This window comes from Hipposideros armiger, unplaced genomic scaffold (assembly GCF_001890085.2).
Source record: "Hipposideros armiger isolate ML-2016 unplaced genomic scaffold, ASM189008v1 scaffold_25, whole genome shotgun sequence".
Lineage (NCBI taxonomy): Eukaryota > Metazoa > Chordata > Mammalia > Chiroptera > Hipposideridae > Hipposideros > Hipposideros armiger.
The window spans coordinates 2,769,236-2,796,700 of record NW_017731375.1 but is presented as its reverse complement, the minus strand read 5'-3'; the positions used below and the strand labels follow the sequence as shown (position 1 = coordinate 2,796,700).

Sequence of the window (27,465 nt, the reverse complement as noted above, 5' to 3'; positions counted from 1 at the left end):
AAAGAGTGCTTAGCAGAGTGCCTTGGACATGGCAAGCATTTAATAAATGCTACCTATTCCTCCTATTGCCGTCTTCATCATCTTCACTACCATCACTCCAAGCCCCCAGTATCTGACATGCCTCTATTAAAGCCAGGGGATTCCCTTGTGAAGGACTTTAATTTATAAATGCATTCAACGGTCTGTCTAAAGACTGCCTCTAGAGCCTTGCATTTAGCGCTTTCCTTGGTACAACGACCAGGTTTTGTGCCTCCAGGGAAAGTCGGCGACCTGCACGACAGCCATGACAGCGCCCGCAGAGCGCCCTTCCCCTTCTCTTTTGGCGGCGGGGCTTCGCTAGAGCCCTAGACTTTTCAGCCCACCCATCCGTCGGTCACCATTGGCCGCCTCGTCGCTGGCGTGACCAAGACCCCGCCCCCTTCTCGCTGGGACCACTCTGAGGCGATCGCGGGACTCGGCGGGGCCGTGGAGGGGCGACCGCGATGCATCCTGGGCCTTGCAGTCCCCCTGCACAGTCGCACCCCGAGAGCTGGGTCTCGCGACGCGGAGAACTACAGTCCCCAGCAGCCCGGCGGAGCGCGGCGAGGAGGGGGGTCGCGTCACGTGGGCGCTCTGCCCGGGCGGGCGACTTCTCAGTGCGGCGGCGGCAGCTCGGGGGACCGGGCCTTTTGTTTGGAGCAGCTGCAGGGGGGGTGGGGGGGGGCCCTGGAGCGGCGAGGCCGGCGGCCTTCCCCAGCTCCCTCGGTCCGGCGCCCCTCGCAGGGGTGGGGGGGGCCGCCCCCGAGGCTGGGCCTCACCTCAGGCCCGCTGCCCCGCCCTAGGCCCGCCCCGCCTGCCCGGCCTAAGGGGAGGAACCCGCCCGGCCTCCGCGCACTGCTGCCCGGCCACCTCCGGAGTCGCCACCTCCACCCTCGGTGCGTTGAACCCGAGGCTGCCCCTCGCCCCTCAGGCCGTCGCCATGAAGATCAAGGATGCCAAGAAACCCTGTAAGATGGGCGCTTGGGCCCCGTGGGTTGGGCGAGCACCCTGGGCCCCGACTGGAAGCCCCCTTGGCAGAGCGGCCTGGTTCCCGGGGGCCCGTCGCTCATCGCCGGCGCCTTGCGTGGGTTGGGGGTGGAGGGGCCGATTCGGCGTGGGGTTCGCGGCCCCCTCCCCATCGCCCTCTACTTGTGTGACTAGCGCCTGCAGCCCCACTTCCTCCTCGAGATCCGGGTTGTGCTAGAGGGAATTTCTGACACGAGCCACCCGTGCCCTCTCCGGGCTTCCTCCGCAGTCAGGTTGAAAAATGGGTGGTTCATGGCTGTCAAAGTGCGCAGGGGCAGTTACCACCCGTTTTTACTGATTTCTGGGCTTCCTGCTTGTGTCCTTGAAATCCCAGTGGGTTCCTGGGAGTTGTCACTGGAGTTAGAATTAGAGCTTTTAAATGTACATGCTTGTAACCTGCCAGCGGCATATTTCTGTTTACAAGAATAACTCGTTTATGTTTGTTTCAAAAAACACAGATGAACAAAAGGAAGAGAAAAAAATCGCGATATTTCCCACCACTCGGAGCTTACCTCTCTTAGTGGTTAACTATTAAATATTTTGGTGAATACTAAGAGATTTTTTTTTAACTACATATGCATGTACTTTTTGAAAACATTCTTTCCATACTTTCAGGGAGCAGATCAACTTTGATTTGCTTCCTTTTATTTTCAGCCTTTTAAAAACCTTTTGCCCCGGTAAATGGCTTGTTTAATCACTCAGCCATTGTGATGATCATACTTTTAAGTCCATTCTTCCAGAGCAGCTAGGAATGTGGGGGTGCATGCTTGTACCCCAGACTTGTGTTGCTATTTTGCAGCTTTTAGAGTGTCACGTGGGATCTTTGCAACAGTTCTAAGAAATCTATAAAAGGGAGCACCATCTTTTCCCACCCATCAAAGTTCTTGTAACCCTCCACGGGGAGGAAGCATGCCAGAGCACTCTGAACACCGCTAATTGTTATTTAAATATGAGATAATTTGGTCTTAATTTTACAGATGAGTAAATTGAACTGACAAACTAACTTTTCCAGGGCTCAGCCGACCAGCTCTGTGCCAGTGAGGTTCAGGGCTTTAAGTCAAGTGACTCACACATAGTCGCGTGTTCTTTCTTCACCCATAGGGCATAGTCCACATACCCTGAGAAACACCAACCGGTCTGATCGGATAGTTACATTGGCCAATTTAAAAAAGTTAATGATGATTTCTTGTGATAACTAAAGCGTTCTTGTTCAAAGAGTCTATAAAATAGTGATGTGAAGGCTTAAATGACAAAGTATATAGCAGCACTTCTAATTTACATTTGCTGATTTAAACTAACCTTGAACAGATGCAGTATGTGAAACACTTGGGCATCTTCGCTCAACACATACATTTTCTCTGCCTGTCTTAGAAATTCCATGTGGTAAAATGAGTTTCACTATGACAAGCTCGGATTCTGACTCTTAAGGAATTTTTTTTTCTTTTTTTTCTTTTTCCCATAGTAGTGATTTGGTTACTTAGATTTGGGCAAACTTATAATCAGGTATGAATACCACCTCTATCAAAGGTTTTCAGCAAAGATAATAATTAAAAGTTTATAAAATAAACTTGAGGTTGAGAAATAAAAGAACACCTATTGTTTCAAAGTAAGTTGTCTATTACACTGTGGCACATTGTGAGACCAATAATGTTAAAATGTGGTCACACTGAAAAACTAGTCAGTTAATTTGAAGTCTAAAATATTTTCAGCTTCTTATATGTAAAAGATGATTTTACTGTCTATTCCATTCTTTATGGTAAAAATAAAGAACATCTTGTGTGCGTGTGTGTGTGGGGGGGTTAGGGTGGGTAAAGAAAGTATGAACTGCCCTGGAAATACAGAGGGTGCCAAAAAAAAGGTATATACATTTTAAGAAAGGAAAACTGTATTAAAATTGTAATACTCAATATATACCAATAACAAAAGATGAATACAAGTCCCATTTGATTTCTGTAATTACAAGGGGTGCTCAAAGTGGTTCCCATCAGCGTAATTCTAATAGTTTTTTCCTTTCTTAAAATGTGTATACATTTTTTTGGCACCCTCGATAACTAGAAAGTGTTGTTTCTAATTTTTTAAATCACTCAAGTTAGCTAAAGATACCGTATTTCCCCATGTATAAGACGCACCCTTATTCGAAAAATTGGGGGTCTAAAAACTGGATGCGTCTTATACAGTGGTTGTATTAGCACCCCCAAAAAAACTACACCCTCTATAACTACAAAGTGTTGCAGAGGATGTAGAGAAAACCCTTGTACACTGCTGGTGGGAATGTAAACTGGTGCAGCCACTATGGAAAACAGCATGGGGTTCCTCGAAAAATTAAGAGTAGTGCTACTGGGCCAGCCAAGTGGCTCAGTTGGTTAAGAGCTCGCTCAAGAGTTTGAGCTCTGAGCAACAGCGGTTTGGGTCCCGGCCCGAGCTGAGCAGCCGCTGAGCTGCCTGGATGGCTCAGCTAAAAAAAGAAAAAAGAAAAAAGAATAGTGCTACCATATGACCTTGCAATCCCTCTTGTGCGTATCTGTCCTAAAAATTTGAAAACACTCATAAAGATATATGCACCCCTGTGTTCCTTGCAGTTTTATTCTCAATAGCCAAGACATGGAAACAAGTGTCTTGACAAATGATTGGATAAAGATGTGGTACTTGTATACAATGTAATACTACTTAGCCATAAAAAAAAACAAAAACAAAAAAACCACGATGAAATATTGCTATTTGTGACAACATGGAGTATCATGCTAAGTGAGAGAAGTCAGACAGAAAAGAACAAGAACCATATGATTTCACTCATGTAGGATATAAAACAACAGAAAGCAACAAACTCAGATATAACAGTATGGTGATTTCGGGGGTCGGGGGAGGATGAAGAAGGTAAAGGTCAAATGTATGCTGAGGGGTGGAGTCTAGACTTTGGGTGGTGAGCAGACTGCAATATACAGATGAGGTAATAGAATTGTACACCCGAAACTTATATAATGTTATTAACCAGTGTTACCCCAATAAATTAAAAAAAAGAATTCCAGTAGACAATAAGGTGCAATTGGATATGAGAGTTTCTAATAACCCCTTGGATATAACTGATTTACCAAGGTGGGGGGGGGGAATTACCTGGCTCTTCTAAGGAATTATAATACTGACGGCGTGAAGATGGGTTTTTTGTTTGTTTTTAGTCTGTTTCAAAACACCAACATTATTATTTGGAATGATTATTAGGAAGAGTGAAATTTTTTTTATCCAAGAACTTGAAGCATATCTGGAATTTACTAGTACACATGCCCATTTTAGAATTTTGTTCCTTAAAATAATCCGGTAATGTTTTGAACATTTTCAGCATTTGGTTTCTCTATGCTAAAGAAAAATCCTAATTTGATATAGGATCCCTTTGGGCTGAAATCTACATTGTAAACGATTCTCCCCCATCCCTTTACCGATACTTAGAAAAATACCAAAGTTTTGTAACACAGCTTTTAAGAAATTAACAGCCTGCCCTTGTGGCCAGCTATCTAATGCTGTTTAAGCATTTAAAAGATGATCAGCGGAGTTGAATTGTAACTGCTTTTTGTATTTGGAGAAAAATAAAATGATCAGACATGTGGATTTCTTTTGCATACACTATCTGATAAGAAACATAATTCTTAGTAGCACTATATTCTTATGGTAGTTTTTGGATATTTTTGAAATTTACGGGGAACTAGTAGCAGCTCTTGTAGGCTCCAATGAGAAACAATAGAATAGGAGCTACTATTTTGAAAACCAAATACACAGATCATAAGAGATGCTAAAAAATTCAGTTTAGAGAAGGGAATGTATATTTGCCATCATGAAGGTACTTATTTATCTTTATGGAATGTTTTGTTTGTTTTCTTTTAATGTGTATTTTAGTTCATTTTTCACCTTGGCAGTGGAGAGTTTTAGTCTCCACTAAAAAGAATAAGAAATGTTAGGTTATATGCAGTAAGTAGGCCCCTTATGCACTGGTGACCTTTTAACCTGCCCCTTGGCTACAAGCAACAAAGCTAGGTATTTGCCTGATTTCTTAGGAAACTGATATTTTTCTTACCCCATAGAACTATTAGTGGACCTGTGGTTGTACTTAATAACCTTAATATTTTCATACTTTCATTGCAGATAATGTTCGGGCTTCACGCCCCCTCCCCTCTCATTTTGGTCAGTGACAAAATGACAAACATAAAGGTTGTTGTTGGGTTTTTTCCCAACGCACTGGAAAGAGTAAAAGTTCATAATTAGACCAACTGCTAAATGACAGGATGGATCCTAATGAAGAATTTGTGTCCTCTGTGTTCTTGTTGCCTCCCCCATGCTTTGTAATGGTGACTGCTTCTCTGGCATAAGGAAATGAATTCCAGAACTGCTGAGTGAAAGCCTCCCTATGCAAAAGATGGCTATTACCAACTTTTTTTTTTTTTTTTGGAGCCACTGGCAAGGCTGAGTTCTCTTTCAGTCCCTACCTTCCTAATATTAAGAAAATTGTCATAATTGAGATCTACTAGAAATAGAAGGGACATGTAATGTTTGCATATTATGGTTACTAAGAAATTTATCGTCTGCAATCTAGCATTTCTAGTTATCCTCCATTTAAAAACAGACAGCACTAAAAGAATAGACATAGCTAATAGGCTAGATATGAGATGAGTCTTCTGCTTTCTGCACTGTTGATTTTAAAAAGCTACCTCTGGGCAGTAACCCTTAAGGAAATTCAATCATTTTAAATTTAATTTAGTTGTTTCATAAAACCTGTTTCTCTAGTCCAACATACAAACAAGTGGGTCACACAGAGGTTTAAACTTGAATGGTACTGTTCTGTTTCATGAGTTTGGCTTGTCGGTGGTGGTTCTTCTTTGTGATGTATTGGGTTGTCGGAAAAGTCACGAGGTATTTTTTCTTTGTTTTTTGTTGCAAAAATGTGTCATGACTTTTCTGACAACCCAATACATACCAAATTTCATAACTCAATATTTAATATAACTTAAGACAAATGAGAGATGCATTATACTGTAGTAATATAACATCTTTGTTTACAAGTGTTTTTTACTTTCTCTGTAATGTTTCCTTTTTGAGATAGGACCAGTTTGGCTGTTTCATGAAACTAGATCAACAGAGGCCTTGTTTGTAAAGAAGCAGCAGTGGCAGGTTTTTGTTTTTCTTTATCATTTTCATGATAGTTATACCCAGTCATTTTCTTTCAATGGGAAAGAGTCAAACAGTGCTCTCCTACGGTCTAGACTTTAAAAATAGGCTTTAGTTCAGTGAGCCTTCCTGCTGCCTGCTCCAGGGTTATGTATTTTGGAATTGGTGCTGATACACTTTGGGTCAAAAACCTAGGTGCTCGTGCATAGCTTTAAAAATTAGATAATTTGTCACTGTCCAATACTTTACCTATAAATTTGAAATAGTTTCCTAGGCAGTAAGGTTACTTTGAAACGTAATTCACGGTTTTATGTAAGAGTTAAAAGTTCTTCACAGAATTGTTAGCTGGAATTTGTGCTTTTAACAATGTCAGCGTTTAGGTATTTATAACCTAGAAGTAAAGAGAGACTTCCGAGTGAAAATAAAAATGGCATGAACTTTGAACTTGGTAAGGCTGCAGCTTTGTAGTTTGCTCTCTGAGTTAACATTTTTATTTGTGTGTATACGTTGACATCTGTGTGTGTTTGACACTGACAAATGCACAGGAAGAAAAAGTGCAAACGTTGTGATTTTTAATGTGCTTTGAATTTTGAAAATACAGGTTTTTAGCTTAATAAATCTCACCTTGTACAAATTTTCCTATCCTGAAATGTACTTCATGTGGCAATAGTGATTTTCACACTCCCTTCCCATGCAGTCTATAATAAAGCATCAATCAAATAGGAGAATTCATTTTTCTTATGTAATATCAGAAGAACCACTGTTTTATCTAATGCCCATTGAAAAGTATCCTAATTACACATCTGTTCAACAAATTAGGAAAATGCTGAAGGAACCTCTGGTTTAGTGGATCAATAGAGCTATTCCATATTTTCTTTAAATATGTTTGTCCAAGCAACACTTGCTGTGAATTTCCCCTCTGGAACTGCTAGTATTTCTTCTTGCTAGTAGTGATTTATTTGAATGGGGGAGAAAGATAATATGTAACTTTTATGTAAATCTGTTAAAGCAGGAATTCTAGATTTCATGAATAAACGGAAAGTAAAATGTGATAGCACATTCTTTTTACCTAAGGGTATATTATTATGGTTTCTACATTTTTTAAATTGCAAATGGCCTGTAGTTCATTTCAAGAGTGTATTACTTATTTAAAATGGCCTCTGTGCCTAGCCACCCAATAGAATTGAGAAAATGTAGTCAGTTTTTTCTGCATCTTAATTGTTATAATATAAATCTACGGGTGAGATAAAAGCAAAATGCCTGTTTAAGGGTCTTGCTGCCCTAGCTTCCTAAATTATGTTCTAAAGTCATTATACTTTTTTTTTTTAATGTTTCTTTCTTAAGATTGTCCTTAATGTAAAGCTGGATCTGCAACTAGGGTTTCAAATACAAAAAATAAATGAGCTATTTCTCCGCAAGAAGATGAGAGTTACTCCTTCGTCATGTTCAATTTCATTTCCTAATTTCAGTAAATATAAATTCTGAAATAGAAAAATGTAGAGAATGCTTTCTCATTGAATCGTGTTCTGAGTTTCTAATGGTACGCACGTATCAAATAATATGAATATTTAAGAAACAATGTAGAATTTTCGAGGGAACTAGTTTTCTTGAACAAGTTTTACATTAAAAATTGTTAATTCATTTTACCAGGCATTTTGTAACTTATGTATGTTAAGTCTTAAATTATTTTTGAGTCTCTCTCATAATACTAAAACTCCCGGAGAACAGAAACAGATGTTGAGGAAACTAAGGTGCAGAGGTTAACGGCTTTTCCAGTCACATGGCCCAGTTAGTGAAAAAGCGCCACGTCCCAGCCCCAAACTATTGTACGTGCCCCACTCCCCAAAATGTGCTTGCCTCCAAGCACTCTTACTATCAACATTATTAACAGCTAATTTTATCAACCAGCTGCACTAAAGAAACCTAATATGCTCTATGAGCAAAGAAAAGGTTTCTTCTTAAGGATGTATTTTCCCCTGAAGTGTTTGTTACCTTAAGTGATTATTGGCCAATTTTATTACAGTAAATCTTGGTAGAAATGTTTTCAAGCCCTAGGTGATGACCTATTTATTTAAAACAGAATTAGCCCCAATTTTTCACATGGTATTTCATAAATGAAAAGGAACGCCTACCAGACCAGGAATTAAAAGGCCCTGGGCCAGCTAGCAGCATCCTATGTTAGGAGTTTTTAGAAAATATACAAATAATACTTGGAAGGGGAAAAGGTGAGTTGCACATAGAAGATACATCTTACCTCATAAGTGTTACTGACTGAAGGCATGATTGCAAGTAAATGAAGTTTGTGGCTAATGAACTAGTTCCTAATTTGCATTTCCAAAAATATATTTGTATCCTTTTTTTTTATCCACAGCTTTCCCATGGTTTGGCATGGACATTGGGGGAACTCTAGTAAAGCTCTCATATTTTGAACCTATTGATATCACAGCAGAAGAAGAACAAGAAGAAGTTGAGAGCTTGAAAAGTATCCGGAAGTATTTGACTTCTAATGTAGCATATGGATCCACTGGTATTCGGGACGTACACCTTGAACTGAAGGATTTAACGCTTTTTGGCCGAAGAGGGAACCTGCACTTTATCAGATTTCCAACCCAGGACTTGCCTACTTTTATCCAAATGGGAAGAGATAAAAACTTCTCAACGTTACACACGGTGCTATGTGCTACAGGAGGTGGTGCTTACAAGTTTGAAAAAGATTTTCGTACAGTAGGTATCTGTTACTACTCAAAGCCAAAAATTGATAGCCATTCACTTCAGTTTTTAAAATATGAAACTAGGTTTCCATCTACCATGTTTCGTGCATTACTTCCTCCTGCTGATGCAAAGGAAGTACGTATTCATGACTGGCTTTTTTTCAAGTTCACAGCAGACGGGTAATGTACCTATGTCGTAACAAGGTTTGAAGGAGACACACCTCAGAAGTGTGAACACCCAGTCACCACACTTATGAGCTACAAAAGGATACATGATTAGCTTTTGATTTGGGGCATTTAAACACCTTTATAGGATTAGTAAAAATTGCCCAGATTTGGGATCATTGTTGTACATAATACAGTAAAACCTTGGATTGTGAGTAACTTGGTTTGCGAGTGTTCTACAAGACGTGCAAATATTTCTAATACATTTTAACGCCGTAAACAAGTGATGTCTTGCCATATGAGTAGTTTGTTTCTGGAACAAATTATGCTCGCAAACCAAGGTATTACTGTGTTTGGTAAAACATGCTAACTTTAGGGACTGCTACAATAAAAGGGACTTTGATGAATTTGGCAGTGTACAAAGCCAGATATAAATGGGGCTTGAATTACTTCCACTATTATTGTGCTGTGTATGCATGGTTTCTTTGAATATTATCCATATAGTCATCTCTCCCAGGGCCATCTCCTGCCCAAAGCCCAACTGAAGCCAGTGTCTTTTGATTAGTAGACACCTGGTGGAAAGTCCGTTACGCTTTTCTTCCTGGTTTTATGTTGTCTCAAAGTGGGCAATTTGGATATGGCGAGAGGTCTATATAAGCATTGATTTGAGGTACATGCTATTGGGGGTTTGCCAACCTCCTAATCCTTTTCATTAGGATAAAGGTTAAAAAGTTGGTATTTAGGGCTACTGAAGTTTGTTTTCCTTGAAAATATGCATGTACACCAGGTAATTTCTCAATTCACATAAGAAATGTCTGTTAATAGAACATAAGTGATCACTTATGTGGCTCACAATAAGTGAGCCCCTTGCAACTTGAGGTAATTTAAAAGTCTAAATTTTGATTAGAATTTTTTTTCTCTGATGGATAATACCAATTTGTATTGAGTACTTTGAACATAAATTCCAGGAATCTGAGATCAGTTTGGTTGGACATGCTTGCCAAAAGCGGTGTCTGTGAGGTCAGCTTTCACCATGCCGCTGAACACTGGCCTCCAAACACGGACTTCTTCTGGTTTCTCCTTTTAAAGTGTTGATTATTTTGTAGTGATGAATTTCTGTAGTACTTGTTTTTGTTGATGCTCAGTCATTAAGATTTGAGCATCTAGTATGTGTCAGTTACTGTGCTAGACAGACACTGTGCTGGGAAGAAGACATAAACTTAGCCCTCAAAGTGCAGTACTCTAGACCACACAGATTAAGTGAATTACAAGTAGAAGTACAATGCCTTATAATTAATACTATTGTTATGGTTAAAGAGGTGCCCTGGGAACACTGGAGGAGTGCTAAGTAAGTCCTAGAGAATTGAAAAGCTTCCCAGAGGAAGTGTTATCTAAGTTGAGGTCTTTTGTAACAAATATTTTATAACAGACTACTAACCTGAAATGAATTTAATAATTTCAAACTAGTACCCAAACTATAACAGGAAGACAGGAAATTAAGGCATATATATGCCTATCAGTAGGTAGATTCTCTGGTATGAGCACATGAGAGGGTTTAATGAAGCAGTTAGATGCCTGCACCTGCATAGATTCACTGTGAACTCTAAAGCCACAAATACTAGATTTGATGTGGTATGTTTTATTGGAGAATCAAATACCACAAATGGTGTTGCTGTTGGGGATATAACTTTCCAAGATGCTAAAACCACATTTGGTAAAATTTCAAGCAGTAAGAAGTATAGTATTCCCTCACTTTATTTGGTGGTTGCATTCCTAGCAATTTAGTATATATTAAAACCATGTAAATGAGACTGTTTATACACACAGATTGGGAAATACTTTGTGCTTACTTACATAGGCTCAGATAAGTATTGTATAAACAGATTTTCCTCCTGCTACCTACAAAATGTCTGTCAGAACAAGGATAATGCAGGAATGGGACAATTCTTTGTTTGGCACAACTGCCCCACCCATTACAGACGTCTGGCATCCCAGGTCCCTGCCATTAAATGTTAGTTCTGTCCTCCCCTGTCCCCTATCTTGGTGAAAACTAAAATGTCCCCACCGATTTTCAAAAGGGCTTCCAAGAGGTAACACAACTATCATTGAGAACCACTGGACTCAATGAAATCCTGAAGAGATTCTGACACGAAACAAGTGAAACTGGGGGGAGCTGTAGATGATTTGAAAATTATACTGTACAATTGACTCAGTATTCTGAATGCTGTTCTTTGTTCACTTTATAAAACTTCTTTTGGTATTAATTTACAGATTGGAAACCTCCACCTGCACAAACTGGATGAACTTGACTGCCTTGTAAAGGGCTTGCTGTATATAGATTCTGTCAGTTTCAATGGACAAGCAGAGTGCTATTATTTTGCTAATGCCTCAGAACCGGAGCGATGCCAAAAGATGCCTTTTAACTTGGATGACCCCTATCCACTGCTGGTAGTGAACATTGGCTCGGGAGTCAGCATTTTAGCAGTCCATTCCAAAGACAACTATAAGCGAGTAACCGGAACAAGGTAAGCGACCTTTGCAGCATCCGTATGTTTTGTACACAGAAGTTGTGAAATCAATATATTAATACTAGCTTCATAGGAAAATAACGTGTTTGTTCAACATCAAAAATGTAATGTGCAAATATAAGTCAAAGTGTTGCTGTTATATAAGGTATGAGTGTTAACTCAGATTAAAATCATTAAATATTTATGTTTGGTTAACATGAGTTGGCATTAAAATTTCCATAATGTTATGAGTGAAATTTTGTCTGGAATGATTCCAGTAACTATTTTCCAAAGCATTTTTGTTTCCTTATTTTTCATTTTTTATAGATGTATTTAAGCCTAAAGCTTGCTATATGCTGATTTCATGGAGAGTACAGGGCAACACTGTAATTAATTCTTATAGGATGAATTTAACATGAGCTCTTTATGGGATAATATTAATGTCCCAAATATCCCATCAAATTTTCTATACTACCTAAAACATGAATGTGAAATGAGATTTTAAAATTTTCCTCATGGTTCTGATATGTACTTTATCAATTTCTAAGGAGTGTGGAGACTCCTGTATTAATTGAGGAAGAAAGATTTGGGGATACTTTAGATTGGTCTGTGAATATTCTTTTCAGTTTTAAAGTAGTACTCTACTTAAATAATACTTGAAGTAGTATTTCATTTCCGTGATGGCTAAAAATCTACCTCCATTGTAAATGTACGCCAGAGAATTACAGGGGGGTACAGTAATCCCTCCTGCCCATCTACAGTTTTGCTTTGCACGGTTTCATTTACCTATGGTCACTTGCAGTCCGAAATTATTAAATCGAAATTTCCTGAGATAATTTGTAACCTAGAAATTGCACACTGTTCTGAGTACCGTGATCGCCATGCTGTCCTGATTTGTCCAGTATCTCCATGGTGTTCACACTCTCTGCCAGTTAGTCACTTAGCAGCCGACTCGGTTATCAGATCGACTGTCACAGTGTCACAGTGCTTGTGTTCAAGTAACGCTTACTAAATAATAATGGTCCCAAAGCACAAGAATAGTGATGCTGGCAATTCAGATACACCAAGAAGTCTTGAAGTGCTTCTTTAAGTGAAAAGGTGAATGCCCTTGACTTAATAATAAGGAAAGAAAAACATAATATGCCGAGGTTCCTAAGATCTATGGTAAGAACGAATTTTCTATGCGTGAAATAGCAAAGAAGGACAAAAAATGCCTGCTAGTTTTGCTGTCATGCCTCAGACTGCAAAAGTTACAGCCATGTGCATGGTAAGTGCTTAGTTACGATGGAAAAGGCATTACATCTGTGGGTGGAAGACGTGAACAGAAAACATGTTCCAACTGATGGCAACACGTTGTGCCAGAAAAACTTCAGCAAGGGATCCCCTGACACGAGTGTCCACAGTCACATCTTTTCTTGCAGTATATTCTTATAATTGTTCTATTGTAGTGTTAGTTATTGTTAATCTCTTACTGTGCCTAATTTATAAATTTATCATAAGTGTGTGTATATATAGCAAATAACAAGGGTTCATTGCTATCTGCAGTTTCAGGCATCTAGTAGAGATCTTGGAATGCGTCCCCTGCAGATAAGAGGGGACTACAGTATTACCTCACTTAAATCAATTCTAAAAGACAGAAATCCAGCCTGTTAACTAAATTCCAACAGTTATTCAGGGATAGAACGTGTTAGAATTTTAAGTGAGACTAGGAAGCAAAGGTTTTGATTTTAGGAATTAGAGTGAGCTTGATGTCATTTTGTGAGCACATCCAAAAGAATAACAGAACCAAGTAAATTTGTGTCATTAACATGATGACCTGCCTGACGTAAATTTCCTGTGTTCATTTCTAGGTCATGTGAAATGTTAATATATCTCACTGAATTGATTTTAGCCTTGTCAGGCCAAGTACATTGGCCTTGCACAAAATCATTTCCTGGAAGCCATTTAGAATTACCAGTTTTCTCCTTTTAATATAGTACTGATTTTAACCCTTATTCTCATTTAATGCATACAGAAACGTTTAGTTTTAGCAATTACGAAGTATAAAGTATCAGCTGAAGATACTGGATAATAAAAAGATCCCTTCCTGTCCTCATGCTGTTTCCAGCAAGCCATTTATTCCTTTAGTTTATTCTTTGATTTAACAAGTTTGGTTTTGCTAAGCATTTTTCACCTTTCCTCATTATGTTAATATTTCAGCACTTAGCATTAGCAGTATATTCTTTCTGCGTGTTTATTGAGTAAATAAGTGCTTCACCCTTTCACCTTGGAGAAAGAACACAATGTATAAATGCAGCTCATCATGTTTCTTTACTTTCTTTAGCCTTGGAGGAGGTACTTTTCTGGGCTTATGCAGTTTATTGACTGGCTGTGAAAGTTTTGAAGAGGCTCTTGAAATGGCATCCAAAGGTGACAGCACCCAAGCTGACAAGCTGGTCCGTGATATTTATGGAGGAGATTATGAAAGATTTGGTCTTCCAGGTTGGGCTGTAGCATCTAGGTAAGTTTAACATTTATGTTGTAATTAAAGTTGCTTATTTATATCAAAACTATGTAAGGAACTCATACAACTTACACCAAAAAATAAATAAATAAATAAATAAATAAAAACCATCCAATTAAAATATGGACAGAGGACCAGAATAGACATTTCTCCAAAGAGGACATACAGATGACCAACAGACATATGAAAAGATGCTCAACATCATGAATCAGGAAATGCAAATTAAAACCACAATGAGATATCATTTCACACCTGACAAAATGGCCAGCGTCAGTAAATCAGCAAAGAACAAGTGTTGGGGAGAATGTGGAGAAAAGGGATCCCTCGTGCACTGTTGGTGGGATTGCAAATTGTTCCAGCTTCTACAGAAAACAGTTTGGAGGTTCCTAAAAAAATTAAAAATAGAGCTATCTTATGACCCAGCAATTCCACTTCTGGGTCTTTATCCGAAGAAATCCAAAACATTAACTCGAAAAGACATGTGCACCCCTATGTTCACTGTCTTCTGCAATAGCCAAGATATGGAAGCAACCTAAGTGTCCATTGATAGATGAATGGATAAAGAAAATGTGCATATGTACAATGGAATATTAACCGTAAAATGATTAAAATCTTACCTTTTGTGACAATGTGGATGGACTTAGAGGGTATTATACTAAGTGCAATAAATCAGACAGAGAAAGACAAATACCATATGATCTCACTTATGTGTGGAATCTAAAGAATACAATAAATGAACAAACAAAACAGAAACTCAGATACAGAGAACAAATTGGTGGCTGCCAGGTGGGAGGGGATTTGGGGTAAAGGGTAAAAAAGGGAAAGGGATTACGATGTACAAATTGCTAGTTATAAAAACAGTCACAGGGATGTAAAGTACAGGATAACGAATATATAGTCAATAATAATGTAAGAACTATGTATGATGTCAGATGGCTTTTAGACTTACGGAGATCATCACTTCGTAAGTTATATAATGTCTAATCACTATGTTGTACACCTGAAACTAACATAATATTGTATGTTAACTGTAATGGAAAAATTAAAAAATAAAGTTGCTTAGTTTTCAGAAAGTATTACATATATCAGGAAGTTGTAAGGGGGCTTCCTGTTACCCAGTTTAGGTTTTAAATTTTGAATACTCCTGTATTTTGAAAGTTAGCTATTAAGAAGTCTTCCTGAGTGCACCCTATAGGAAACCATTTTCATTAATTGAGTATCCTTTCAGTGTTTCTCTATACAAATACATATCCTTACCCTCCCTGATATAGAAGGTAACATTTATATACCATTAAAAAGCACACTGTATATACTCTTCAACAGTAGTATATCCTAGTCTGTGTGCCCCCTCCCTTTCTTTCTCTCCCCTCTCCTCCCTTTTCCTCCCTTACCTTTCTCCCTCCCTGCCCTCTCCCCTTTGTTAACAGCTTCATGATATTGCATTGATTGATGATGCTTGAGTTTCCAGTATTTTGCTGTGTACATTTTGTAGATCGATGAGTAACCTCGTATATATTGGGTGGTCGGAAAAGTCATGACGTGTTTTTCCTGTTGTCCATTGCAAAAATGCGTCATGACTTTTCCGACAATCCAATGTGTCGATTTATCTGTAGGATAAATTTCCAAGATATATGAAATGTTGCTTTTTATCAGCAGATTTGATTTTTTTGTTTTCTCATTTCTCTGCAGTTTTGGGAACATGATTTATAAGGAGAAGCGAGAATCTGTTAGTAAAGAAGATCTGGCAAGAGCTACCTTAGTAACTATCACCAATAACATTGGTTCTGTGGCACGAATGTGTGCTGTAAATGAGGTAAGGACATTTATAATTATACGAAAAATGTGAATTGAAGTTGATGTACATATAGCAGGGCTTCTTTGTGTTCCTTAAGGGGGACTATAGGGTCGAGATCTCCTAATGCATTAAATCCCAAGACTCATTAAGCATATGTATTATGTACCCAGCTGGTACATTACCATTAAAGAATGTAGCAGATCACTCAAATCAGAAATAGGACAGGTATTTTCAATTCACCTTTTCAGAAATAGTCATGTGCCACTTAACGACGGGCCGTTCTGAGAAATGTGTCGTTAGGAACTTCATGTGCGAACATCATAGAGCGCCCGGACGCACACCGAGAGGGCACAGCCTGCGGCTCACCTGGGCTGTAGGACAGCCTGCTGCTCCTCGGCTACGAGCCTGTACAGTACGTTACTTACACAAAACAACAGAGATTCAGTCAAGCACAAGGGGAAATGATGCACTCAAGAGACCTGGCAAACACGAGATTGTGTGAGGCTGCTACTGGCGTAATACAGCATACTGTTTTACCTTAGACTTTTTTAATAAATAGAATGAGTACACTCTAAAGTAACAATAAAAGTCTAGTATAGTAAATACATAAACCAGTAAATAGTCATTTATCATTATCAAGTATTACGTTCTGTGCACAATTGTACATCCTATACTTTCATACGACTGGCAGTGCAGGTTTGTTTACACCAACATCAGCACAATCTGGAGTAATGCGCTGTGCTACAACGTTAAGATGGCAGTGACATGGCTGTGACGTCGCTAGGTAATAGGAATTTCTCTGGTTCATAATCTTAAGGGAACACCATCGTATATCCGGTCAGTCGTTGACCAAAATGTTGTTATGTGGCACCTGATTATACAGACTAAATCTCTTGATGATGTATAAGAAAAAAGTGTTGTTTTTTCCTGCTAATGTTGCATTTGATGAGTGGAGTGCTTGGAAGTTTGCTTACTGCCCTCGGCTTCTTTACAGTGCTGCCTTGTTGCATATGGATCAAGCAGCATTGTACAGGGCTATGAAGGCACTGAGCCTGGCTCTTCACATGACATCTGACGCCTCTACCGTTAGATTTAGCTCGTAAATGGGTCATTTTTATTTGAAGGAGGCTTTATAGTCCTGCGTGCATGTGATGGGTATATTTGCCTATTTAATTTTTGTAAATGTCAAATACTTTTAAATGAATAGAGAATTTTGCTTTTTGAAGTAACCTTTCATTTGTTCATTCATTTTGAGTAAATATTTACAGAACGCCATGTGACAGGGATGGTTCTAGGCACTGGGGTCCATTTGTGAAGAAAACAATGATCTCTGACTTTGTGGAGCTTGCATTCATTCTAATGATGCAGTAAATAAGCAAATCGTTTAGTTTGTATTAGGTGACAAATGCTGTTTTTCAAAAAGAGAAAATCAGACAGGACACAGAGAATTCAGAATAGACCCGAGAGTGGAGGACAGATTGCTGAGTAATTGGTAGTTGACGGAGGCTTTACTGAAATTGTGACCTTTATGCAAAGATTTGAAGTTGGTAAAAGAATCATACGTGTAGATATCTGGCGGGGGAAGAGGCTCCAACAGAGAGAACAACTGTGCACAAACCTGAATTAATCCTCTGAATTATTCTATTTAAATCCAGAGTTTTATCTCTTCAGTTTCTTAATAACAGTGTAGGAAGTTGGTAGGCATTCTGACCAAGGTTTTGGCAATATTTCACTTTTGGGGACTCACTATAATCCGGGATGTTTTTTCATAGCCCTGCAGGTCTAGATTGTCACTGGCCAATATTCTTAACAATAATTTAAGGCCACAGTTTACACTGTCCAAATTTAATGTTCAAAAATGTATACTCATGGGACAGTCAAGTGGCTCAGTTGGTTAAGAGCTCGCTCAAGAGTGTGAGCTCTGAGCAACAGGGTCGCTGGTTCAATTCCCTGCCCGAGCTTAGCTGCCGCTGAGCTGCCAACAGGTGGTACGATGGCTCAGCTAAAAAAACAAACAAACCGAAAAAACCCAAAAAACAAAAATGTATACTCAAAAGTCAATATATTATTGTGCCAGTAGAAATAGGTTTTGTGTAGATACAAACACCAGTTCCTCCATCTAAGATTTCCTAGTCGTAGAGATCCCTAAGGAACTAAATGCGTGAGTAGAATCTTAGCAGAGAGAGTGGCTTGATGGGTTAGGCTTGGACAGAGTGCTGGAAGCCCAGGGGTGGGTGTGTACGCCGCACCCCAGTCAGCATTGCTTCCACTTCGGTATAAAGTCCAGGGCTGCACGTCATGGCTGAGCATACATTGCAACATGCTGGCCAAGTTTACAGCTTGTTTTAACCCTAAACGCATTTAAAATATTCTTCCTTTAATCTCATCAATAACGGTTGTCTAACTTACTTTGTTAAACAGATTATTTCTTGGCCATTTTCAAAAAGTCTCATCTATAATCATTTACTACAGTCTTTCAAGAGCTTTTCCCTTTTAAAATGGATAGACTTTATTTTTTAGAGCAGTTGTAGGTTCACATAAAAATGAGTGGGGAGTAGAGTTTCTGCATACTCCTGACCCCACACAGGCACAGCCCCCCTGCTGTCCACACCCAGCAGCACGTCGCTCTGTCTGTGACAGTCAGTGGGCCTGCACTGACAGCATTCTCACCCCAAGTCCGTAGGCGACATTTGAGTCTGCTGTGTACATCCTATGGGTTTTGACAAATGTGTAGTGACATGTCCAGAGCTAATTGTTAAATATTCAGGATTATGGAGGTATGAACCAGGGATGTAGTAGACACTAAGAGAAGGTAGTTTGCATTGTCAAGTAGAGATTTTGTATTGTGAAATCCACGTCATAATTCTTTTTTCAAGTCATTTTCTTCTTTTCTTTTAGAAAATAAACAGAGTTGTCTTTGTTGGAAACTTTTTACGTGTCAATACTCTCTCAATGAAACTTTTGGCATATGCACTGGATTACTGGTCAAAAGGTCAACTGAAAGCATTGTTTCTAGAGCATGAGGTAAGGAAATAATGCTTTGTGAATTTTAATATAACGCTTTTATATGCAGGTCCCATATATTGCTTCTTGCTCTGTAGTTATAAGTATAAAACTACAATTGACCTAAGTAGTATATTGATTCCCTCACTTCATTTTGAGTTGGGGACTCGGGCTTACTGTAACCTGGCAGGCACCCCATTAAGACAAGAACACCCCAGTCCTTCTAAGAGAGCAATATCAGGTCTGTGAGCTCCTTAAATGCTGGGGCTGCCTGTGATGACTTGCTTTGTTAAATTGTTTTCTCTGTTTTTTCCCCCTCCCATGAGATAACAAATGTTCAATGTGAACAATACAAAAATAGATAATTTAGCAATGAAAATTGTTCTTAATCTTTTTTCTTTTTTTTTGTATTTATTCACTATATCTAGTTAAATTCTGATCTAAGCAAATACCAGTTCACATAATGTTTTGGATTAAGTAAATTTACCTTGAATTACTTTGTTTCTGGTCAAATGGATATATTAAAAATGTAATAACACAGAGTCAGTGTTTGTTCCCTTATAAGGGAACAAACACTAAGTGTCCGTGCTTCACTGGCACTGCTCTGACTATACAACCAGAATGGTGTTACCCTCGTGCAGCTCTGCGTGGCGTGGAGCATGCTGTGAGAGTGGCAGGGGAGCCACAGGAAGTTTACTGGGTGGAGGGGAGAGGGCACAGAACTGCAATAATAGCCCCGGAAGCGTTAGTGTCTAAAAGCCACACATTAAAAATAGGTATTGCAAAGGTATATTGAGAATACAGTTAAAAAACTCTTTACAATAGCTGACAACACAGAATTTGTTAATTTCTGAATAGATGTTCTTAAGTAGATTATAATATAAATGCGTTCTTAATACTAGTTAATGCTGTATGCTAACTGGAAAGGCTGTACTACATTAATCATTGTTTTAACACTATACAGGGATACTTTGGAGCAGTTGGTGCACTTCTTGGGCTGCCAAATTTCAGCTAAAGCGTCAGGTTTCGCTCTGCTAATAAATGTCATCTAAGAGGAACTGAAAACCAGAGGCGTTATTACTGCATTATTTGTCATTGGGAACCAAAGGATATATAAAAGTAGCACTATTCCTGTTGATTTTTAAATGTCAAAATGGTAAGCCGCTAAATGTTGCCATATTAAAAGACAGAACTTGGAAACAGGTGAAGTATTTCTAATTGAAATGCTTTCCCTTCTGTATATAGCCAGTGTTAAATGCAATACAGCCTCTGATAATTGAGCTTTCTCTCAAAAAGATTTTCTATTTATTTTATGCAGCCAACATTACAGTACTGTATGCTCAAACACAAATCTTAAAAATCTCAGAAATGTTTAGCTCATGAAAATAATTGATTCTGAATATTTGTTACAAGTCTGTTCTATGTGTGTTTTGGTTACTAGTAAACAGACAGTAACATTCCCTGTGTCAAGATTAATTGAAATGGCAATCAAAGATGATCATTTTCATGTGATTTTAGAAATGTTAAGGCAATATTAATTTTCATTATTATAGTTTTCCTAACATATCGCCCCCCCAAAAAAAGTACGTTTGTGTAATCTTTTCCCAGAAGTACCTTTTTCCAACGCCATGATTTAATTGAAATACTATTAAATATTAGCCTGAATTTTAAATGAATTCTAGATAATGCACAGATTTGGTGATATTGCACTTTCTGTATTTTAATAGGTAATCAATACATTATAAAATGTTTAGTATTTTTTAACTGGAGACTTAATTGCTTATTGGAAAGCCCATTTGATGAGGTCCCAGGACTATTTTGATGGAGTATGGTTTGCATGCACTGGTGGAGTTCTGTGCTTTTCCTGTACCACGCTTATCTCAGGCCCAGACTCAGCCATTTCTGTTTAATTAGGTCCGAACCATCAAAGCGCAAGATGTAATTCTATTGTGAACAGCATCAAAATCACATTTATTCTAAATGGATGTTATGGAAATCTGAGAGATGAGTTGTTTTGAAACTCTGTGACTCTAAGGCAGTACTGCAAAATTACAAGAGGATCAGTGTTTTATACATTCTGGTAATCAGAGGATTATAGTTCCAAAATTTGTAAATCCCTTTGTCTTAGAATTTGTTCTCTATTTTGAATCATTTTTTTATAACGTTATAAGTTTTTTCAGGTTTTTACTTTGACAGTAACATTTTGGAGGTCCAGTAGTTCTGTGAAGTTGTCTAAGACTGGTATTTACGGTTTACAGAGTAGAGAGGCTTGGGGGGGAAATTTGCCTCCTGAAATTACGAGGGAATCTGGATGTGCTTTGAAGAGCTTAAAGTTGTTTACATTATAGGAAGAAGTATTACGACGTGTTCGTGTTTTTACAGAACACACAGTTTTGCTCCATAGAGAATAATTTTCATTAGACTACCAAGAGGTGCTTGATAAAGACATTTCTCCTGTAGTTTTCAAATTTTGTGCTCAAATATTTAGAATTCAGTTTTCTTTATCTAAAGACATTAAAGTGAATAATAGAAGTGAATGGGTAAAGGGGAAAGTATGTCAAGGTAATTTTTAGAATTTAGAATATTTGGAACTTTGAATTTATGTCAAGCACTAGTCATTTTGAAAACCTACAGTGACTAAAAGCTTCTTTCTTTTAATGTTTCCATTATAGTGAGACAAGATATATCAGCCAAAGCCATCTATTCAGTTTATTTTCAAATTTGTGATTTGGGTTGTACAAAAAGTATTTATTTCTAAATGACAATAACTTCAAGTTGTATTCCTGTGGCAAACTGTACATTAGCAGCTATAGGTTTGGGGTGGTCTTTAAGAGAGAAATGGAATGATCAATGTCTATATAAGTTAATTTGATCAATACTTTGGTTAATTTGGGACTTAATTCCTACTTTTTGTCCTTTGAAACTGAAGTTACCTGCTATAAGGCATGTAGAGGGGAGTACCATCCCACCACACTTGCTCGTGACAATTCTCATGGATAACCTAGAATTACTGGAATAATAACACAGAATTATGATGGAGGCTGCCACGATTCTAGTTTTTGATTATGACTTCAAATTCCTTCTAAGCGTACAGTCATGAAGAGGTTTGATTCTAATCCCAATCAACATAATGCCTCAGAGTTCTGCCTTCCTGAACAGAGCTAACAGAAATAAAATGTGAGCCACGTGTAACGTCACATTTTCTAGTAGGCACATTTAAAAAGTAAAAAATAGATGAAATTCATTTTCATTATATATTCCTATTTAATACAGTATATTCTCTATGTTACTTCAACATGTAATCAATATTAAAAGTTATTTAGGGGACATTTTACGTTTTGGCTTTTTTGTACTTAGTTGTCTAAAGCAGCAGTTTGTATTTACACTTACGGCACATCTCAGCTTAGACTAACCACACGTCAGTAGCCATGGTTCTTGGCAGCCCCACTGGGGTAGTGGCTACTGTACTAGAGCAGTTTTGGAGCTAGCACTGTGATGTAGCCACTAAAACTTCATGAAGATGGGCTTTTAAAGAAAGTGTGAGGGGAAAATATGAGAACCTTGTTTTTTAGAGAAGGGGGGATAGGAAGTAGCTGATTTCGGCGAATTTATTTTACCCAGACAAGCTGATTTCTGACCTTTCCAAAAATACTTCACATTGCATCCTGCCACCTCATCACAGTGTGGAGCTGATAAAGTTCCCCAACACACACTCTGACTGCCCCCAGCCTCCAAAATGCCTGTTTCCTTCACTGAAGCAAGTTTGATGATTCAAGCGATTTACAATACATTCCCCCCGCCTTATCTAATTTAACTGCAAGAAACCAGTTGTAAAGGAGTAAAAAGAGGCCCTTTTAATTCTTCATTGAGTTATGTACACACAAGAGAATCTTCTTTATAACTTTTGGATTTTTCAGTTCTAAACATTTTGATAACATTTCAAATGCAGGGAGCACTATCAGCTTGTTTTGGGGCTTGGTAAAGAACACAAGGTCTAGAACTTTCCACAACCACCCAAAAAAGACTGCCTGTTATAACCAGAGATTTTCAGAGCTAATGGCTTTCAGTTCTGCACCCTGATTTCTCCACAGACAAAGCATTAGTTGATTTGGTTGCCTGTCGACACGGGCAGTTCATTGCTCAGCAACTCTAATTTAAATAGGTGGACTCTCAGTTTAGGTAACGTCAGTGCTACTGCCAATAACATATCCCTGGTAACTGACAGTCCTTCAAGAGGTTCAGAATATTTGCCAAATATTAGACTCTAAAGATTCCTGAGTTTTTGCCTTTGCGTGCAAATGTGATTGCGATATTAAGTGCTGTGTAAGGACTGGTTCCCGACAGTTTCAGTTTTGTAAGCAGAATGATGCAGCTGCAAGGGCAAAGCTTCCCCTCCGTGTCTAGCGATAATTCTTGCCTCAGAGCAGGCATGGCGTCTTGCCTTGACTTCCAAGGTTGCATTCTTGGGTGCAGCGCTCAGCAAGGTAATAGCTTCCAGATGTCCTTTGTAACCACTGTTTGTTGTGTACAAAATTTTTCATATTTTATCTTTTTTTTTCTGGTTGAGCACTTAATGCTTTTTAATCTATTACATTTGAGAATGTAGTTTAGAAACTCTCCTTTAAAGCCATGTGAAAAAGAATAATCACCAGGAAAATGAGTGTACATTATTTTTCATTTAACTTAGTATTTTGTGGTACGTATAAACAAAATACTAGAAACATATTGCCTTTTTAAAAAACTACTCCTTGACCTATTTAAGATGATTTGCCATGAAATGTCAGTGATGTCCTAATTTTCCCCAATACATTTATTTTAGTGTTTTATTCTAATACTGAAGGAATTCAGCCAACTTTTTTCTATCATATAATCTCACAAAATAATGTGCTTTATACTACCACCTGTTTTCAATACTTGAGACAAAAGTTGTTTTATATTTTTATTGAGCCTGGTAATAATCATCAAAGACCCAAAAAGTAATTTTTTTCCCTTTAAAGTATTTCAATAGCCTATTAAAATTATGGCATGAAAAGTCATCCCAGCTTTGCAGCCTTATCTAAATTTTGAGTAATTTCCACTTCCAAAAAGCTCACATTTTCTTAAAGCAATCCCTATCTTTTATGTCATCTGTGGACGTGGGATCATAATTTCATATTGTATTAGAAACAGCACCAGGTACTGGTCTAATGTCTTTGAATGTGGTTTTCTTTATTTGTAAAATGAGGAAATTGATTTGTTACAGTGGAATCAACTACCATCAGGATCCTGAGAAAGAGCTTTTTTGCTTCATTCATGGCAGCATTTGGAATGACTAAAACAGCTGGTTCAGATACTGGCATCATGTTTTGGAATTTATTTGTATATGTTGACAGGTACTAGATTTTGAATTCTCACTAAACCAACAGAATGGTATTAGTTCTTTTCTCATAATGTTATGTTACTGCCTGTAAGAGCCAAGCAGGCAGTAATTTAAATTAAAGTAATCTGAAGGGTTTTATATATATATGGCCATAAAAGTGTGCGTACTTTCATCTGTAAAGGTATCTGGGATTTTTACCATGTTAACTTCAAAATTATATGGCCATTATTATAACTTTTCCATTGTACAACAAGAAACATCCCACTAAGTCCATAGATGTTTGAATATTAACTATATTGGGAGTTTTTAGTGACCCTTTTCTTCAAGCTTGTTTATTTCTGAACATTGTGAGTGGAGAGAGATGTGACATAAACCCCTCCTGGAATTATGTACTGCTTTTGTCAAATAATTTGTAGTGAAATTTATAAAACAATTTTAATTACCTACAAGTTAGTTGAATTCAATATTTCATTACGTAGTGTAGTCCCCTACCTCAAATATGAGACCAGAAACACTCTTACCCTTAGGGTTGTCAGAATAATCGGATTGGACACGTGTCTGACATTTCCATCACACTATTTAAAATAAACGGAGCAGTGAGCTGATAGTGGGGCTTTAGGTGCTGAGCTAGTGCTGAGTGACGTGTAACAGGAAGTCAGGTTTTTTTCTCCTTAAGAAAAAAATCAAAATCTTTACATTCTGGCTCTTTCTTTAGTCAGAGGTTATTTTTCTTTTAGATTTTTCAGTCTTTTTGTCGTAGCAGCCACTAATTTTGTGTTTAAAAGAACTAATGAGGAATGCAATTTTCAAAGGAGTGAAGTTAAAATTCAAGATTTTGAATTGTATAAATACGCAAGTAAATTTCCATTTTAAGATAGTGCTATACGTATTTTTTTGTTTTTAACATTCATACACTGCAGTGCTTAACAGTTCCAGTAGCTTTCAAAGGAGACATAGCTGCTTTTACATAATTTGTAAAGTATACATAAATAATGCAGATAGTTTGAGATGATTTTAGCCTTACATTGTATCTGAATCATATGGATATCAGTCAGTACTTGTTGCAAATATTAAGCCATTTTGAAATTTGTCACTTTTTTCTGAGATACTCTTTTTAGTTTACATTTAGAAACGAGATAACTTTATAGACCTGACATCAATATCCTAGTCTCCTTTCCCAAATATAATTAGTGGAATTAGGATGGAAGTCATGTTAAGATGTTTTTATCATTTTTTTTAAAACATCATGTGCTTTCATTTTTTATTTCAACTACAGTGAAACTGACTTTTTGACTGAAGTTGTCTTAATTTTGCCCAGTTATTGACCAAATCATACATAGATCTTCGTATGTGTTACTTTTACTTATACAAGCCATTTCAGTTTAAGTTGCCTTATTCCCTCTATTGCATTCTTCTTGTCAAGTCTAAGCTTTGTCATGTTGGATTTCTTCTAACACTGAATCTGTAATGTAAAAATGTATGATGTGCTACAAATTTTATTCATAATAAACTAAGTTATAGCCTATTGTAACCTATAAAACATTTCTTGTAAATGGTCTAATTTATTTTTTCATTTATGTACAGTTTCTTATGTAAATTTTTAAAATATTTGTTGTGGCCTGTTCTGTAAACATTACCACACTCTTCCTTAACACTTACTTGCATGAAAGAAACTTGGGTTTTGCTGGTTTGTATGTAAATAAACTGTATGGCCTTTAAGCCAACTTCAGTACTCTGCCTTTTCTGTAGTTTAACTTTCTAGTTTTGTTCATATTCTAAATGTTAAAATCATGCTTTTTATTTCCTACTTTATAAATAAATTCTCTAAGTTGTTTACTATGTGTATCTTTTTATTATTTCTTTGTTTTAGAGATTGTACTCCCACATTTCCACTCTGATTAAATGTTAAGGTTTAACTGAAACTAGCCGTAGAATATAAACTCTGCGAGCAAGGACTTTGCTTAGTCATGTTCGCCTCTGGATCCCCAGTACTCGGCACGGAGAAGGCCTTCAGTAAATATTGGTTGAGTGAACTAATTGTAGAGAAAGTGTTATGTATCTGCCTCACCTATGTAAGAGAAGTACAGTAGGTCCCCAACTTACGAACATTCGTAGCTGCGAACAAATCGCAGAAGTAGCTCATGTGTAAAAATCAGGATATTTGAATTGTAAATGAGAAGGTTTAATTAAAAATCCACAAAGACAGTACAACAGATAGAAAAGTATACTCTATATAGGTCAATTTAACTGGAGCCTGTGTCCATCTTGCCCTCCATCTGCTATTGCTGATGATGCTTCAGCCCCACCATCTCCCACCTGCCCTCGCTCCTCCAGTTAGTAACTCTCCTGTCAGTTCATGCAATCCCCTATATGCCAGTTGTACCACCATTTTAAGGTAACTATAGAAGTAAAAAGTTTATTTACAGTATTTTTGTGTGTGTTTTTTATGCTTTACATTGTATATTTGTGTCAAAGTGTATAAGACTCGCTTGGTTGGACTTATGAATGAATCCGACTTAGGAACGTTCTACCGGAACGGAACTCGTTCATAAGTCGGGGACTTAGTGTAATTATAGTTTTTCACCACCTTCCTTTCCACAACATTAGAAAACACAAATGTTAGTTCTTCAAAGATGGAAACCCTTGAAATTTAAGACATCTATTAACGTGAAAAGCTCAGCTTTTCCTTTAATTGAGGCCACGTTACCCTACACGAGAAATGAAGGTGGACATGGTTTGATCAGACTCTTAGATGTGCTTCACAGGAGATGCCAGAACTCCTGTGTTCTTCGGTATCACAGTTTGGGGAGGGTTATTCTCACATGTTTCCTCTCAACCAAAACTTCATATATTTTTAATAGGCAAGACCTGTTAGATTTGCTTTTAAAAAAAAAAGGCTTGAATGATTTTTAATATGTGAGGAATTGGGTTGGAAACCTGACTTGTGTTTTCAAACCATATGATTGTCTAGACTCCGTGTATATAGGAATGGTTTAAAATGTGAAGACTACCATGTGAAGTACATATCCCTTCTGTTTAAAAAAAAAAAAAATCAGGAACCAGCATGAAAAGAGTGAGATGGTGACTAAGGGAGAAAATGAGTTTGGTATGAAAATAACGGGTCGTCGGGAAAGTTGTGCGCATTTTTGCACTGAAAAACAAAAATATGTTATGACTTTCCCAACGACCCAGTAGATCGAGGTGTAGTTAGCTTTCCAACGATAGAA

At 37.8% G+C, this 27,465-nt stretch overlaps 1 protein-coding gene across 1 annotated transcript; it reads left to right on the top strand.

The window, feature by feature from the left end:
* The first annotated feature begins 652 nt into the window (after positions 1 to 652).
* On the top strand, positions 653 to 26,077 carry PANK3 (pantothenate kinase 3). The gene is made up of 7 exons (XM_019635972.1): positions 653 to 986; positions 8,567 to 8,919; positions 11,343 to 11,596; positions 13,902 to 14,078; positions 15,771 to 15,894; positions 18,775 to 18,900; positions 19,844 to 26,077. Exons 1-7 carry the CDS (start codon positions 959 to 961, stop codon positions 19,892 to 19,894), a joined length of 1,113 nt encoding a protein of 370 aa, XP_019491517.1. The 5' UTR covers positions 653 to 958; the 3' UTR covers positions 19,895 to 26,077.
* Positions 26,078 to 27,465: the final 1,388 nt, after the last annotated feature.

Coding starts and splice junctions, on each gene's coding strand:
- PANK3 (XM_019635972.1), top strand. CDS start 959: ATGAAGATCAAGGATGCCAAGAAACCCT. Junction 987..8,566: donor CAAGGATGCCAAGAAACCCT/GTAAGATGGGCG, acceptor TTTTATCCACAG/CTTTCCCATGGTTTGGCATG. Junction 8,920..11,342: donor TTGAAAAAGATTTTCGTACA/GTAGGTATCTGT, acceptor ATTAATTTACAG/ATTGGAAACCTCCACCTGCA.